General features: G+C 42.6%; 1 protein-coding gene across 1 annotated transcript in view; it reads right to left on the reverse strand.

Moving 5' to 3' along the window:
• Positions 1-18,450, reverse strand: part of LOC124144731 — a 77,507-nt gene that overhangs the window by 16,705 nt on the left and 42,352 nt on the right. The window contains exons 24-39 of the mRNA XM_048390909.1: positions 18,195-18,324; positions 17,330-17,560; positions 16,660-16,881; positions 15,752-15,975; positions 15,258-15,334; positions 13,793-13,979; positions 11,963-12,098; positions 10,243-10,470; positions 9,014-9,259; positions 7,090-7,310; positions 6,121-6,197; positions 5,098-5,296; positions 3,315-3,444; positions 2,433-2,650; positions 1,047-1,132; positions 453-654 (exon numbers count right to left, since the gene is read on the reverse strand). Of these exons, the coding sequence (XP_048246866.1) occupies positions 453-654; positions 1,047-1,132; positions 2,433-2,650; positions 3,315-3,444; positions 5,098-5,296; positions 6,121-6,197; positions 7,090-7,310; positions 9,014-9,259; positions 10,243-10,470; positions 11,963-12,098; positions 13,793-13,979; positions 15,258-15,334; positions 15,752-15,975; positions 16,660-16,881; positions 17,330-17,560; positions 18,195-18,324 (2,814 nt within the window). The remainder of the gene's footprint in view (positions 1-452; positions 655-1,046; positions 1,133-2,432; positions 2,651-3,314; positions 3,445-5,097; positions 5,297-6,120; positions 6,198-7,089; positions 7,311-9,013; positions 9,260-10,242; positions 10,471-11,962; positions 12,099-13,792; positions 13,980-15,257; positions 15,335-15,751; positions 15,976-16,659; positions 16,882-17,329; positions 17,561-18,194; positions 18,325-18,450) is intronic.

The raw sequence follows: 18,450 nt of genomic DNA on the forward strand, positions 1-18,450 counted from the left end.
TGTATACAATCATGAAATTAACATCTACTTCATAATTTAATTCTGTAACGTATTGTTGAAGTATCACTGTCTCTCTTCAAGCTTAGGTGTAATCGTTAAGTCTTGCATTTCCTTGTGTAAAATTCCCATCACAGAGTATGTCATCATATTGTAATAGAGAGGTTATTATCCATTGATTGATTCATTCATTGTTGTTTAACGCCGCACTTAGCAATATTCCAGCTATATGACGGCGGTCTGTAAATAATCGAGTCTGTACCAGACAATCCAGTAATTGACATCATGAGCATCGATCATCGCAATTGGGATCGATGACATGCATCAACCAAGTCAGCGAGCCTGACCACCCGATCCCGATAGTTGCCTCTGACGACAAGCATAGTCGCCTTATATATTTGATTAATCAACAGTCAACTAACAGGAATCATTGTATATACTTGAATATCACTCACACGGAAGCTCTTGACCAGATACGTGATGACCATGTGAAACTCCTGACCCATGTGGAACGGGAAGGAGTCGATGATGATGTTGCCGGTGACGTTGCTAGCCAAAATGAAGGTGTTGATGTACTGGACACTGGTGAAGATGATGCTCGCTGTCAGGACGGGCGTGTGTCTGGCGGTGGCGGTGTTGACGAGCTGTATCTCCATCCTGGAAACAAGGATAACCAGGACGATTCAGCAGCAGCATTCCCACACTGACAAGGATCATTTTGCTACAGAAGCATCGCTGGAAGTACCTTGTCGCTATAGTCACTGCCAGAATGTTGCTGGGAACACCTTTGGTAGGACCATGTTGCTATGGAAACATCACTGGACGGACATTGATGCTACGGAAATAGCAGTCGGGGAAATAGTTGCTGCGAGCTGTGGGTAGCATTTGCGTGTGCTTGTCTGGACGACAACGACCTTACACCATACAATAAACAATATTTGTAGAAGTTTAATTGCATCTTTGTATTTTTGTCTTGTAACATAAAATGTGTACTTAAGATTCTTGAAACATTACACAGACGGAAAAGCAAAATGATTAAAATGACCAACACTTGAGCCAAAGTTGGCGTTGCGTATATATGGAACTCCGTCGAAGACACTGGAGGACATGTGAGCGTGAACGCATTCTTCCCAGTCTGAAATGAAATATACGATAAAGCCAAATAACTTTGGAATTCTCACTTCTAACCAACAATATGTAATTGTTATGCGACATAATAATTCTTCCGTTTCCTTGACATCAACAAAATACATCACTAAAATACAACGTTTTGACCTTGACAGGAATGGCATACACATGTGGAGCATGGCTCCTCTTAAATTTCAAATTACTTTGAAATTGACCATTGTGTTACAATATGCGCCAGTGGTAAACGCAATAATCCTTTTCGTAACGATCCAGGGCTGGTTGAGGAAGCCTACTGGTTTAAAGGGTTTGGTTGTCACATTGAAGGTCCGGGTTCGATTCCCAACTTGGATACACTGTGTTAATGTCGTGATATTGCGGAAACATTATTAGACATTCAGACTCGCACACTAACTCGTATCGATAAACAAAATAAACAGTTATGTTGGTCATATATTGAAGCAGCCACACTCGTTGTCACAGTACGGAGTGGTTTAAGATTTAATCAGGTTATCAAGAATAATTGTCATTGGCCTTCATCATATCTCGCATTAGTGACCTGATTAGGAGATGACCAACATCTGCGTCTCCATCGTTACACCGACACCCCCATGAACATTAAAACTTTCATTCCAAATCTTTCCAAAAAATCAAACCGGTATTTTTTGTTTGCTGTTATATCACAAACATAAATGAGGACAAACATAGTATCCACGTCGTGACAATAAAGAGCAATACAACGCCTTCAAAAGCAGTTCAGAGCAGTAAAATGCCTTCAAAAGCAGTTCAGAGTAGTAACGCCTTCATAGGCAGTCCAGAGCAGTAAAACGCCTTCAAAAGCAGTCCAGAGTAGTAAAACCCCTCCAAAGCCAGTCCAGAGCAGTACAACGCCTTCAAAAGCAGTCCAGAGCAGTAAAACGCCTTCAAAGGCAGTCCAGAGCAGTAAAACGCCTTCAAAGGCAGTCCAGAGCAGTAAAACGCCTTCAAAAGCAGTTCAGAGCAGTAAAACGCCTTCAAATGCAGTCCAGAGCAGTAAAACGCCTTCAAAAGCAGTCCAGAGCAGTACAAAGCGTTCAAAAGCAGTCCAGAGCAGTACAACGCCTTCAAAAGCAGTTCAGAGCAGTACATCGCCTTCAAAAGCAGTCCAGAGCAGTACAACGCCTTCAAAAGCAGTTCAGAGCAGTAGAACGCCTTCAAAAGCAGTCCAGAGCAGTACAACGCCTTCAAAAACAGTCCAAAGCAGAACAACAGGATTAAATGCAGTACAGAGCAGCAAATGATCGAAATATAGCTGCCCACAACATACGTACAATATCAGGGTATCTGAATGTCGTCACGAAACATGTTCCTTCCACGGTCTGCCAGATCCCCTCGCGGCAGGTGCTGGAGGGCGGGGCTGCCCCACACGGAGCCGTGCCCACCTCGCACGTGTATCTGGCGACTAGGGAGCTCCCTGTCGTGGTTACTGCTTCTACTTTCATTCCTGCCATTGTGGGCGGGGGCAACATGCAGTCAAAGGGTCCGGGTTCTGAAAATATTTCTTCAGCCATGCAGTTCTCTAGAATATAGACTTTATCTCGGCCTCCGAAGTGGTCGGGGAGGAATAGGTCCCCAACACCAAGAGATTATCGTTAGAAACGAACGTTATGAGCACAATGTCGATCGGAACAATCAACAGTGGCTGTCAGTCTCGATAATTCAATTTACTTACAGCCATAACTTAGCTGGAATATTGCTGACTGCGGCGGACAACATCCACTTAGTTTGTTAGTTAATTCGTAGCTTAACGCCACACTCAGCAATATGCCAGCTATATGACGGCGGCCTGTAAGTAATCGAGTCTGGACCAGACAATGTTTGGCATCATGAGCATCGATCCACGCAATTGGGATACGATGACATGCATCATTCATCTCAGTGAGCCTGACCACCCGATCCCATTAATCGCCGCTTACAACAAGCATAGTCGCCTTTTACGGCAAGCATGGGTTGCTGAAGACCTATTCTACCCCGGATCGTCACCGGTTGCACCCATTCAGGCCATGTCAAGAGGGAGTTATTTGTTTCTGCAAAGCCAGTTGATAACAATGGTAGATGTTTAATTTGAGCATCTTTACTTGAGCTTCAGACATGACTATCGTTTCACTGAACCTTTTGCCAATTGATGTGACGGGTGATATATTAGTGCTTACCTTTATTTACGCCATGTCCCCGCGTCCAGACAACCCTCCTCAAGTTAGCGCTGACCGGTGATATTGACAGGATTTTGTTCGGCTCTATGGTGTATGGGTAGATCACCACCGGACGGCCGTTGACGGTTATCTACAAACAAATATCACGACAATTTACACTTGCAGGTTATAAATAACAATATCAACATTATGTCTATAAAACAGTCGGCACTCATAACATGACAAAAAAGAATGCTCAATAAAGGAATGACCCTCCCTTTGTATCAGTTCACTGAAGCAAGAGTGAGTGAATGTTGTTAAATGCGGCAGTCGGTATTATCAAATCCATAACAAATGATTGATATAATGAGCAACGTTGAACGCTGTCGTGAGTAGCATGACACGTAATCATCCAAGTCAACAAGCATGACCACCTGATCGATGTTAATTGTCAAGCAAAGTTTACTGTTAACTGTTTACAGTGCACACTTATATAAGGATTTTCTTATGTAGTACACACTTACGTACATACAGATGTTTTCCTGCAGTACACACATGCGTACATACAGATGTTCCCCTGCAGTAAACACTTATATACAGATGTTCCCCCGCAGTTTATACTTACATACAGATAATCCCCCGCAGTCTACACTCACATATAGATGTTCCCCTACAGTCTATACTTACATACAGATGTTCTCCTGCAGTACACACGTACATACAGATGTTCCCCTGCAGTGTAAACTTACATACAGATGTTCCCCTGGAGTCTACACTCACATACATATGTTCCCCTGCAGTCTATTCTTACATACAGATGTTCCCCTGCAGTCTATTCTTACATACAGATGTTCCCATGCAGTCTACACTTACATACATATGTTCCCCTGCAGTCTATACTTTCATACATATGTTCCCCTACAGTCTATACTTTCATACAGATGTTCCCCTACAGTCCATACTTTCATACAGATGTTCAGCTGCAGTACACACTTACATACAGATGTTCCCCTGCAGTCTATACTTACATACAGATGTTCCCCTGCAGTACACACTAACATACCGATGTTCCCCTGCAGTCTATACTTACATACAGATGTTCCCCTGCAGTACACACTAACATACAGATGTTCCCCTGCAGTACACACTAATATACAGATGTTCCTCTGCAGTACACACTTACATACATATGTTCCGCTGCAGTACACACTTACATACAGATGTTCCTCTGCAGTACACACTTACATACAGATGTTCTCCTGCAGTACACACTTACATACAGATGTTCCCCTGCAGTACACACTTACATACATATGTTCCTCTGCAGTACACACTTACATACAGATGTTCCTCTGCAGTACACACTTACATACAGATGTTCTCCTGCAGTACACACTTACATACAGATGTTCCCCTGCAGTACACACTTACATACAGATGTTCCCCTGCAGTACACACTTACATACAGATGTTCCCCTGCAGTACACACTGACATACAGATGTTCCCCTGCAGTACACACTTACATACAGATGTTCCGCTGCAGTACACACTTACATACAGATGTTCCCATGCAGTACACACTTACATACAGATGTTCCCCTGCAGTACACACTTACATACAGATGTTCCCCTGCAGTCTATACTTACATACAGATGTTCCCCTGCAGTCTATACTTACATACAGATGTTCCCCTGCAGTACACACTTACATACTGATGTTCCACTGCAGTACACACTTACATACAGATGTTTCCCATGCAGTACACACTTACATACAGATGTTCCTCTGCAGTACACACTTACATACAGATGTTCTGGCAGTAGGGTAAGGACCACGTGCCATTCTTTTCCCGACTTGAGGGAACTGACGTCGCTGGCGGGTACCGTATTTCCTGTTGTGACGTTTGGATTGAAAAAGTAAACCTCCAACTGTTTGGTTGATGAGACGTAGTTCAAAACTATACCATTCTCTGCCAGGTCGTCGGTAAACTTGAGTTTTGATCTACAAAAATGATAAAACTGTCGACTAGGAGATTATTGTCCAAGGGGTTTGAAAAATCGACACACGCATGATGACTGTCGATCTTCGTCAAAGAGGATCATTTCGTTATACTGGTGTATTGTTGAGAATAAATTTTGAGGTCATCTGTTGGTCATGACGCAATAAATGGATACAATTTATCAGAAGAATACGTTGACATCAGTGAAGTGTTGTCATTTCATTTCTGACCTTCTGCTTGAGTTCAGAACCATTGCTGTACCGACGATGTGTGATGCTTCTTGTTTCTTGTTTAAGGTGAGATCATGTAAACGTCGCGTTCCAGAGTATTGCACTTATATAGCGACGAGCTTGTACGTGTGTGTGGCGGCTTGTACTAGTCAGGACTGATGCCGATTTATTGTGCTAGCCCACTGAGATACCATGCCGCAGTTTAACATGAAACACAGGCATTATGCATAATGACTTAATCTTTCACGTCTTGCAAAGTTGTTTGCACTTCGGTAGAATAGCGGTGAGCGGCGCTCGCTGATCAACCTGTTCCATTTCTTCACTTAGGTACAATAGGCGAAAGCCAATAAGTATTATTGTCACCGGCGTAAAACGATTGCAGGTTTGTAAAGTTGGTACAACCAAACTCACTCACACACCCAATCCACTAGCGAAATAAAACTTAAGTATATCCAACACAACCCTGTTCTATAAGATATATTGTACTTCTCACCTAATACCAAAAGACACCATTACGGCTAAGCTGAAGCTACCAGTCCCGGTGTCATCAGGTAATGAGCGTTAGTGAAGGAAACTTATTTGTTGACATGTCTTACGTTGTTCCTTGAGGTGTCACCCATACTTCCAGTGCATCACCGATGTTCACAGGGCATTGCAGTTCCACCATGGACATCTGTAAAGAGGGACAGAAGAAGACGAATTGGTTCTTATTGCATACTTACTTTGACACACACAGTACAGTTTAACATACTTACAGGGGCGGTCGGGTAGCCTTGTGGTTAAAGCGTTCGCTCGTCACGCCGAAGACCCGGTTCGATTCCCGACATGGCTACAATGTGTGAAGCCCATTTCTGGTGTCCCCTGTCGTGATATTGCTAGAATATTGCTAAAAGCGGCGTAAAACCCAACTCACTCACTCACTTCATAATAAACACACGTACAACTGTTGCTCAGCGTCGGGCGTTTAGCAACATACTGCACGGTCAAACAATACGACAGCTGTTGCTCTTCCTTCGTGATGTTCGACCCACGGCGACGCCATTGCACGCCCCAGACCGTCCATTCATCCCTAGCAACTCGGTAAGCACGTTATTGCATGTCTTGCAGTTGCTGCAGTTTGCTGACTTTATTGGCGGAAACATACGTGCTCTGCACCACAATGCACTTATGTAATATTTAAACAACGTGATTAAACTGAACAAAATTTATATTAAAACTTAAATACAAATCTTACTTATTGCTGCGAGGGATTTGGGAATGACACACACTAAATGGATAATAAAATGTGACTCATTTACACCTAACCTGTAAATTTTAGGGCTGGTTTATTATGTTTAAAACGTATTTCGTCTGTTAACGTAGACAATAAGGGGGCAGCCTTTCAGTTTGTCATGTTCGTGCATTTCAATTTACGGGGCCGCTTTTTACAACTTTGATTTTAGAGCCATCTCCAACAAAAACAAGATTAGTCTTAAATTCGGCATCTTAGAAACATAATATAGGCTTGCTCTACCTACACGGGGTAGAGAGAAAGTTCGAGATAAGCGATGTCATGGAACACTCACACCCACACGTTCAAAGACAGCCTGTTTACAGACAATGTCGGCGTCCGGCCAACCTGAACTAGAGTTGCAGTTGATTGTGGTCCTCCCGCTACACAGGGCAAACCCCTCCTGGCACCGGTAGGTCGCTGTTGCCGCCGTGGCCGAGTGGGAGACCTGGACAGAGGCACCCCCGGGGAGAGGGGGGCGGGGACAGTCGAATGGGGACCAGTCGGAGATTACCCCTGAAGCGGAGAGTAAAACACAGATATTACACCTATTTATTCACTATTGGAGCCAACGTAGCATAGTGTACAATATGAGTTGACGAATGAAAGTAATATTCAGCTGCAGTCTACAATATTCCAGTTATATCACGGTGGCTTGTACATAATAAAGTGTAGACCAGACAAACCAGTGATTGAAAGCGTGAGCAGCAACACGCAGTCACCCAGAACCAGACAAACCGATTCCATGTCTACAGCTGCCTCTCACGACAAGCAATAGGGTGTTGGGGTATAGTATTTTTTGGATTGAGTAAAATATGATCGATCATGGTCCATGTACGTGTACCCAAGGAAAATGATGAAGGTACGGCTATACAAGGAAATTGGTTATTTACCCGAAGATAATTCCGAGGTGACTGTGTAATATTGATATCAGGTTCGGTTTGTTTGTTTGTTGTTTAACGCCGCACTCAGCAATATTCCAGCTACATGACAGCGGTCTGTAAATAATCGAGTCTGGACCAGATAATCCAGTAATGGACAACATGAGCAGTGATTCACGCAATTGGGATCGATGACGTGCATCAAAATATAGATATCAGGTTCGGTTTGTTTCTTTGTTGTTTTACTCCGAACTCAACAATATTCAAGCTATATGACGGCGATCTGTAAATAATCGAGTCTGGAACAGACAATCTAGTGATTGATATCATGAACATCGATCCACGCAATTGGGATACGATGATATGCATCAACCAAGTCAGCGAGCCTGACCACCTGGTCCTGATAGTCGCCTCTTCCGACAAGCATAGACGCCTTTTTCAACCCACAGCATGGGTTGCTGAAGACCAATGCTAACCCGGATCTTCACGGGTCAGATGTCAAGTACCAACATAAGAATCAGTAATGGTATTGTTCACATGGCACATTTGTGAAAGACAGCTATTTAACCATATGATTAACCGTAACCCTCTGGTTAAACTTCACCCTCTGGGTGTCTTGGTGATGGGGATCGGGGTGGTTGTTAAACTGCGGAATAAATGTTTCTCCATTCTTTGAGCAAATATCTGGCATTGGAATTCATGTGGGGTGCTTTATGTTTCCATGCAGTGCAATTTGTTGTGAAGTTTGTTTAAGGTGTTAGTTCTTGTTTTAGGGGATTGTGACCTATTTAAGAATCTCGGGCTGTTTTTTGTCAAACGTGGTTCCTAGCTTGTGGGAGACACGGGTAGCCCAGTCGTCTAAGGCGCCGCGATTCGCTGTGCAGAGTTGCGTCCCTTGGTTACGCAAGAAACCTATGATCGTCGGTTCGAATCCCGGTTCGCCCCGATTATGTTTCTAGGTTTGTCAGCACCATGCCCGTGCTCGTGGGTTTCACCGAAGTGGTAAACGTCTGAGACCTGCAACACTTCGGGCTTTCATCCCACATTAAGCTGACACGCCGTGATATAACTGGAATACTGTTAAAAGCGGCGTAAAACCTAACCCACTCACTCACTCCTTGCTTGTGGAAGTTGCATGAAAATTATTGTCTTGGCTTTTGTACAATATATATAATCTTCATTACAGGCTATGTAAACAAGGCGACAAAAACATTCTTTAATAATCAGAAAAAAATTATTCTAAAATTCATGTGTACGATTCCGACCATATCAAAAGCATGTGTCAATGATTCAGTATCAAACAGTGATGATACCAGGTGTGCGCGAAAAGGTCCGTACCTTGTATTGTTGGTTTTGATACAAAGACTTCCACTTCACACATCGTCATTGAATCACTGGCATCCAGTTTCTTCATACTACGGATCTTGACATAGCGACCAAAGACGTCAGGCAGACAGTCCAGCACCTGGCGTTTACCGTGGGGGAACTGTCCAGGGTGGGAGAAGCAGGACTTGGCGGGTGTGGCAGGGTAGAGTGTCGGGTCGTGCATCAATACCTCCACCTCAAAGTCGTGGAGAAACTTCTCTGCATCAGAAGACATGTCCAGAGCGTGAAATTATGAAGACAGGGAGAGACTTTGTATCGTCATCATTCCAAACCATACAGAATTAATGGGTCTACATGACGTTTCACATATCAAGTCTTTGAATGGCATTACGAAGTACAAAAACACACCAAAGCTTTATTGTCTGTGCTAATTATCCTTCTGTCATCCATTTGTCCGTTGTCATTACAATTGCTGTTACATATCAGTGCTAATTACCCCCTCCTTCCGTTTGCCCATTGACCCAATGTCCATTGTCAATTACCAATCAGCGATAATTTGGTTTAAACATATTTATTTTCACAAAAGTGTGAAAATGGATTGGTAAACAAGCGAAGCGCTTATGTTAATACCGCTCCATTACACATAGGACATATTACAATGAATACATAAATGAAGGTTAGATGTAACAAATAAATTGTACATGCCAAGCTAGATGTGTACATTTAATACATCTATTTGCAGTTTATTTTAAACAATCATTTAACTGAAAATCTGCCAGTTTTTAATATAAAGTGTTGAATAGAATCTAATATTAGCGTTTGCTCTTCCTTACTCAAATCCGAATTTCCGCATAGAACTGTTTGTGAAGAATAACCATGTTGGTAAAAATACATTAAATTTTCATTTCGAAGTCCTCTAATTAACTGTGAAGTGTTCCCTATCTGTTGTCAATAGCTTTCACCTATCAGCAGCAATTAAATGTTGGCTTCCCTTGTTAAGTTTCCACCTTTGTTATCGTGTTACTTTCTTGTTCTTACAGATACAATAATACGTTCTCTGCTTCATAGCATTTATTCACCAGATGAAGCAGTAAGTATATATATATCGAAATGTTGTGTTTACTTTCCGTCATTTGATCAAATGAGGAAGTGAGGTATCTCTGTAGGGAGGTCACAAGTCACACGTTGGGAACATAAAAAGGGCTCGGGACGTTTTTAGTCAGGTCGACGTCCAGACTCACCGCAACCCGCACACGTCTTCTTGTGTGTTATAGCCAGCCTGTCGATGTAGTAGTATGCCTGTAGGTCCACCTGCCACCATGGGTTAGGGTCCTGGGCGGACACTTGCCAACACGTCGTGCTACTGGCGGTAGGGGAGGGGAGTCCGTCCACCACTCTTCCCGCAGGGCTTCCGGTAGTTGAAGACCCCTTGGCCGGCTTCTGAAGTGCAACGTTCCTGCTGATGGGTTCTGTAACGATCCATGAATACAACGTTACATTTTGTACACGCTTGTATGAACAGTCTTAAAAAATCGAATCATTTTAATTGATTGATACATCAACTATATAATTCCTATGTTATCATTCAATAGTAACAAATGATGAAAATATACATTTATACTAACGGTAAGGTGACGTGAAATGGGGTTTAACGTTGCGTCCAAAATTATTGCACTTATATAGCGACGTGCATGCACGTGTGTGTGTGGCTGCTTGCAGTAGACCGGACTGATGCCGATTTATAGTGCTACCTCACTGAGATGCTGCAGTTTAACACAAATACCCTACTCAGACACAGTATACTGACTCCGAGCCGACCAGTCCTTGTATTAGCTCCTTAATGCAGAGCACCAAACAGGGTAACAACAAGTCCCATCTTTTAACGTCTTTTGGTATGACGCGGCCGGGAATCGAATCCCGGACTTTCCGCTCTCCGGGCGGACGCTCTACCACTAGACCACGGAGGCGGTCTTATACTTACGACAGAGATGGAGAAATATGTCTTTGTATGGGTGGTTGTCATCATTTGATTTTTGTGAACTCGTGTGTCTGGCAAAAAGACAAGGAAGACGAATTCTTCTTGGAGAAAACCTACCTTTACCAGCACCTTGCATAGTACATTGATGACACCGGGTGTTCATGAATAGCATGTGAATGTCTAGTCATGTCAATAACAATTGTACTGTGTTACATAGTACGTCATTAAACACCTGACAAGTTGATATCTTCATGACTTTATCAGTTACAGGATCAGATAAACTTATTGTTTGTCAACATGCATCGCGTTTGTTTATTTGTTTGTTGTTAAACGTTAAGTGTTCCAGTAACGTGATGGGACCGCTTCCGTGGTCTTGTGGTAGAGCGTCCGCCCGGAGAGCGGAACGTCCGGGGTTGGATCCCCGGTCGCGTCATACCAAAAGACGTTAAAAGATTGTACTTGTTGTTACCCTGTCTGGCGCTCGGCATTAAGGGGCTAAAGCAAGGACTGGTCGGCTCGGAGTCAGTATACTATGTCTGAGTGGGGTATTCATGTTAAACTGCGGCATGGTATCTCAGTGAGTTAGCACTATAAATCGGCATCAGTCCGGACTAGTACAAGCAGCCACACACACACACACGTGCAAGCACGTCGCTCTATAAGTGCAATAATCTTGGATGCGGCGTTAAACCCAAATTCACCTCACCTCACCAGTTACGTGATGGCTACCTGAAAATAATCGAGTCGATACTCGACAATCCAGTGATCCACGTCGCGGACCAAGCCTCGTCCTCGCACGACAAACATAGGTTGCTGGGTATCAATCGAAACCAGGAATTTTGTTTTCTGATATGAGACGGCAAATCACAGTGTCGTTGATGCAGATTGAAAATTAATACTTCCCTCACAAAATGAACTATTGATTTTATGTTTGCAGGAGAAGTGTATGCCATCGCGAAATACATACTAATACATGTATTTACCTTTCTTAATTCCATTCAGAACTCCCTTGCTCAGTTTCAGTTTCCTCAGAGGCAGGTTGGTAAACTGTAGACGTTTAGCCTTCAGAGCGTCGAACACGTGGTCCACCTTCATAACCTCCTTCTCGTCTATTTCCAGCTGAAAGAAAAGTAATATCAGATTACCTTAAAAGTACAAATATTGACCTCGATTAAACTAACGTTTGTATAAAGTTGTTGCTGTGATATCAGTGTATTCATTTATCCTTCATTCATATTGCAATGAAAATTAATGTTTACTTGATACAACAAAAGCTACGACACTGATGTATATAGAGAGTTATCTACCCTTGACGTATACTTAATCTGGGGAAAAGACCTGATGCAGTCTCACGTTTTCTTAAATCAAGAAACCAAAATGAACCCTTTATTATTTAATACCAGTCAGATTGTAATTCTGATCGTTGCGCCTAAATAAATTGCTTTGCATTATTCAATTAATTTTATTACAAGCTTATCACAAAACCTTTTCTTTCGAAAACATTTTTTTTTTCGTTTTAGTCATAAAACAATTTGACAGCAAGTGAAAAAAAGAGCGATCCAAATTTTGTTCCTGAGTATATTGGAGGCAGTCAGAGTGAATCAAGACAAATGAAAGTCAACCATGACAGTAAAACGGAGATCCTGAAGCATAAAAGGGAGGTGATCCAACCTGTGATGGAGATATCTTTGTGTGGAACAGACCCGTCTCAGATTGTGGCCCCTGGGGGACGTGGGATATACTTCAGTGACATTTTGTGCCAAGTTATATGCATATAATCGCCAGAGTTAAAAGATTCAACAGTGTAAACAGACATTTAGGAAACTTGTCGGCCATCTTGAAATAGGAGGCCATCTTGAATTTTTTCAGACGTGTCAATAGTCGAAAACGATCAGTAGTTTTGAACATCTTTTTAGAAACATAATATGGCTATTTCGAAATACAACACATACTTTTTTTTCATCAAAACATTGAACCTCATCTGAAATATGGAAGATATATTGATAATTGGTGGACATATTGGATTAGGCAAATTAGACATATTTCCCAAACTGGGATTGCTTGGGACTTTTAGATTGTTATTTTCGGGACCTTGTAGAAATGCATTGTTGTGAAAACAAAATTCTGTTGCAATTTGTTCCAAGTGAAACCTTATTTTGCCTGGATTATTTATCATGAATGTGTCCGTTTTATCTGATTCTTGTGAGGCTCGGTTAAAATGGGGATCTGTTGGTCAGCCTCTGTGCTTGTTTATGGCGTTGAAGGATGCTCATGATCCAGGCACTGGTTTGTCTGGTCCAGACCCGATCATTTACCGACCGTCGTGATATAACTTGACTTTTGCAGACCGTGGCGAGAAACAATATTCACTCATTCATTCACACATTGTTACCAGTTCTAGAAAACTTCCTTACAACCCGACTACCCACATGGTACAATGTGTGAAGCCCATGTCATGTGTCCCCAGCCGTGATATTGTTCACAAATGGCTACAATCGGCGTAAAACCATACTCACTCACTATAACCATCATATCCCCTAATTCAACCGTCTTTTGGAAAGCGGGGCAGAGTTGGAGCCCAACCTTTCGTGAGTGTGAGTGAGTGAGTTTTGGTTTTACGCCGCTTGTAGCACAATTCCAGCAATATCACGGACGGGGAACACCAGAAATGGGCTTCACACATTGTACCCATGTCGGGAATCGAACCCGGGTCCTCGGCGTGACGAGCGAACGCTTTAACCACTAGGCTACCCGACCGCCCCCAACCTTTCGTGTAATCGCCTCAGGGCTAAGAATACCTACATTACACTTACCACGATGTGTTCCGGGAGGAATGTGAACACGATGTGAGCTGGTTGATGGGGAACAAAGGGGAGTGTCTGGAGACGTTGATTCCCTAAGTGGTGACGAATATAGGCAAAGGGGACTGCAGCAGTGGTCGAATCCATGACGACCTCCATGGCTATGTTATTGTTGTCAATCATGACAGATATCTTCACGCTAAACAAATATCACCGTAGAGGGTATGATTCTGACAAGCAGTGTGTAATTAATTCAAAGTTGTGGTTAGAAATAAACATCGTTGAACTTGATTTATAACGTTTCGGTCACAAGCAAACAAATGCAATAGATACTAATGATAACAATAAATATCAATTTCGCTCATTTGAGCACATGTATCCTAAAAGCACAAGTCACGGTATTCGCCAAAGATTAAATTAAAGTATATAACATGTGGTAGTCGTAGCTACGACTATTGTAAGATTAAGCTGAAGTATTGGTCTTGTTGCAGACGTAGCTACGACTATCGTAAGATTCAGCTACAGTATGAGACAAATAGCAGTTGCAGCTACGACTATCGGCAGATGAAGTCAAAGATTTGTGGCAGACGTAGCTACGACTATCGTAAGATTCAGTCACAGTATGAGACATATAGCACTTGCAGTTACGACTATCGGCAGATGAAGTCAAAGGCTGGTGGCAGACGTAGCTACGACTATCGTAAGATTCAGCTACAGTATGAGACATATAGCAGTTGCAGCTACGACTATCGGCAGATGAAGTCAAAGACTTGTGGCAGACGCAGCTACGACTATCGTAAGATTCAGTCACAGTATGAGACATGTCGCAGGTGTAGCTACGACTATCGGCAGATGAAGTCAAAGACTTGTGGCAGACGCAGCTACGACTATCGTAAGACTCAGTTACAGTATGAGACAAATAGCACTTGCAGCTACGACTATCGGCAGATGAAGTCAAAGACTTGTGGCAGACGTAGCTGCGACTATCGTAAGATTCAGTTACAGTATGAGACATATCGCAGGTGTTACTACGACTATCGGCAGATGAAGTCAAAGACTTGTGGGAGACGTAGCTACGACTATCGTAAGATTCAGTTACAGTCTGAGACATATAGCACTTGCAGCTACGACTATCGGCAGATGTAGTCAAAGACTTGTGGCTGACGTAGCTACGACTATCGTAAGATTCAGTTACAGTATGAGACATATAGCACTTGCAGCTACGACTATCGGCAGATGAAGTCAAAGACTTGTGGCAGACGTAGCTACGACTATCGTAAGATTCAGCTACAGTATGAGACATGTCGCAGGTGTAGCTACGACTATCGGCAGATGAAGTCAAAGACTTGTGGCAGACGTAGCTACGACTATCGTAAGATTCAGTTACAGTATGAGACAAATAGCAGTTGCAGCTACGACTATCGGGAGATATGTCGTATACGAGGGATATGTATTCACTGATTCAAAGTGTACTCACTCAGGAGACTGCGGTGTGGCCCAGATCTCAAAGGATGTAAAAATCGTCAAAGGACAGCTGAACACAAACTCCGAAACCTGGAACAGCACACGGTCTAATCAGGAACACCACCGTCAAAGGTGATGTAGGAACCTCAAACACAGTTGCCAATACGTCGCTCATCATCTCAACTCTCTGACTCTTGTTGCCTGTTTCTACCCTTTTAGCTAGCTGAACAGCACTCTGTTGCAATCACATATTTTTTGTTTCCTACTAATGTAAGCTGTTTAATTATCATTTTAATTTATATTTAAATTATAATTTATTTTTTACTAATCTTAGTTATATGAATCTGTAACTATCTTTTTAATGAGTATTGTTTCACAAATAATAAAGAAATGGCAAACAGAAACGATTGATGAATACAGCGAAGAGAAAAATTAAGTACTCTGAAAAAAAAAGTCAGTTACCGTTATACTTAGTTTTTATTCAATCTATCCAGTATGTCTGCTTACACTATCGTTCTCGTCATATTCGAGCTGTGAAGGGGAACATTTTAGGGAGGCACCCGTCCACACTTGACCCTTGGAACACCTCATGACTCCCTTGCTGACGTTACCACAAGACATGGAATTGGCGTTGCACGTGAGTGTAGCAATGGCGTCAGTGTCGGTGTAAGTCAAGGTCATCAAGCTGTTCTTGGGCGCAGTTGGAGCACCGCAGTCAAAGGGAGACCACTCTGTTAACAGGGGTTGCGAACCTGAACTTTACTCATCAAGGCGTAACCAAACATCATCCAAATACTTATACTACTGTTCAATACAAAAGTCCTCAAATACAAAAGTCCCATCGGCCACGACTGAAAAGCATACAATGTGTATGGATACAAATTGTAATAAACATCAGAATTGAAAAATATGTATATTTCTTGTAATTTGAAGAAATATGCCATGGCGTGACAACATAATAACTGACACTGGAAGATAATCTCCAGCAAACGTACTGTGATGTTGGTTACATATTTCACTTCCTAGCAGAGCAATCATACCAATTGACCACCCAGTAACCACATTCAGAAACAAGTGAGTTCATGACAGGCAAGATAATACATAGTACATATTTCACTCCCTAGCAGAGGAATCATACCAATTCCCTATCCAGTAACCACATTCAGAAACAAGTGAGTCCATGCAATGCAAGATAATACATAGTACATATTTCACTCCCTAGCAGAGGAATCATACCAATTCCCTATCCAGTAACCACATTCAGAAACAAGTGAGTCCATGCAATGCAAGATAATACATAGTACATATTTCACTTCCTAGCAGTGGAATCATACCAATTGACCACCCAGTAACCACATTCAGAAACAAGTGAGTTCATGCAAGGCAAGATAATACATAGTACATTTTTCACACACGTTTAAGGGTAAGTCTGCTTCCGTAAACTCCCACTTCACAAAACGTAAGCAGGTCGTTGGTGTTCTGCCCGGCCTTGGGTTTAATCCTGACGTATCTCCCCAACACCTCCTTGTCACAGGCCAGTTTCTGGGTGTCTCCATCTGACATCGCGCCATGGTACATGTGACAGACCTCTTCTCCGTCTGACCTCACCGTGATCTCAAAGTCATGTGACCTCGTAGCTGTAATAATGAGCCAACACGATGCTTATTACGTTCATAGTCAGGAATATGGATGAGATATAGATACACGCTATTATTGTAATTGTTTAAACGATGCCTTTTCTTATTTGATCATGGTTCTTTTTTATTACAGTCCCATAGAACGATTATGGGCGGTTGGTTGGGACAAGTCAGTGGAGAAATTACAGTCGCATTCCCAGCTACCACTCGATGACAAAATTCATCAAAGCCTGGACTGTCCGCCAAGACAACGGGAAAGCAATAACATAATGATATTATATTAAGTGAGTGAGTGTGGTTTTCGCCGATTTTAGCAATATTCCAGCAATATCACGGCGGGGGACACCAGAAATGGGCTTCACACATTGTACCCATGCGAACGCTTTAACCACTAGGCTACCCGACCGCCCCGATGTTATATTTCCAAGTATTTACTATATATACTCACAACAAGGGCCGGTACAGTTGATGGTTGTGATGACAACGCTGTTGACGTAGTAGTAGCCGTGTAAGTCTACCTCCCAGTACACGTTGACGTCGGCTGCGGTGTGTGACCAGCAGGTGTTGTCGGCCCAGACGGGAGAGGAGTTGCCGTCCACGAGCCAGCCAGGTTGAGATCCATCTTTGTCCGAGCTGGATGTAGCGGGTTTGTTCAAGGCAAGGTTTGTACTGACTGACTCTGAAAAATACATGATTGTTTAAAGGTGAATGAGTGACATGGAGTTCCAGTGTTTCAGTGTTCGCAGAATTGTGTCTCTTAGTCGTGCAGGATCCTATATTCGTTCTGATAATGATCTTCGGTTTGATGCTCATGGTTTTGACCAGGGTGGTTTGTGTGTTTGTCAACTACTAATTTGTTAGATAATACCAGACACCGTGTGAATCATATCCAGTCGAAGTCGAGGATGCTTACATCCCAATGTGCAATATCTTCACGTATAATTGTTCTTACGAATCTTTCAGCTCATCCTCCCACCCCAGCACAGTATATTTTATCTCCGTTATATCATGAAAATAGATCAAATGTAATGTACTGGTGCATATAGGATGTAATATACTGGCTAATCAAGAATGAAATTCCCAATACCACAGGCATATAACGCCTGGCTCACAACAAACGATCTTCGTATATTGTATTCACGTAGACGTTCAGATCCAGGTCTTGTGACAAGTGGACGATTTAACCACTAGATCGCCCAACTATCACTTAAAGTTAAGATATTTTTAAAGATGAATCTGGTCTGTCTTGTTATGTAGTTCTGACACATGTATCCAAAACACTTATCTTTTTTGGCGGAAACTTTACCACTAACCTTTCGTGATGGCGTCGTTCATTGCTATCAAAACCTTGCGATTGTTAAAGCCATACGTGGTGAGCGCGCCGTGTTTATGGGCTGGCTGGTTGTGTGGATACTTCATGACGAGAACATCGTCAATCTCAACCTGGAGCACATGAACCGGAACACACAGATGTCAGGAACACAAGAACCAAACATACAGCGATGTTAAGAACGCAAGAACCAAAAACACAGCGATGTCAAGAACGCATGAACTGTAAACCCAGAGTTG

This window comes from Haliotis rufescens, unplaced genomic scaffold (assembly GCF_023055435.1).
Source record: "Haliotis rufescens isolate VD_foot unplaced genomic scaffold, xgHalRufe1.0.p SCAF_9, whole genome shotgun sequence".
NCBI classification, from domain to species: domain Eukaryota; kingdom Metazoa; phylum Mollusca; class Gastropoda; order Lepetellida; family Haliotidae; genus Haliotis; species Haliotis rufescens.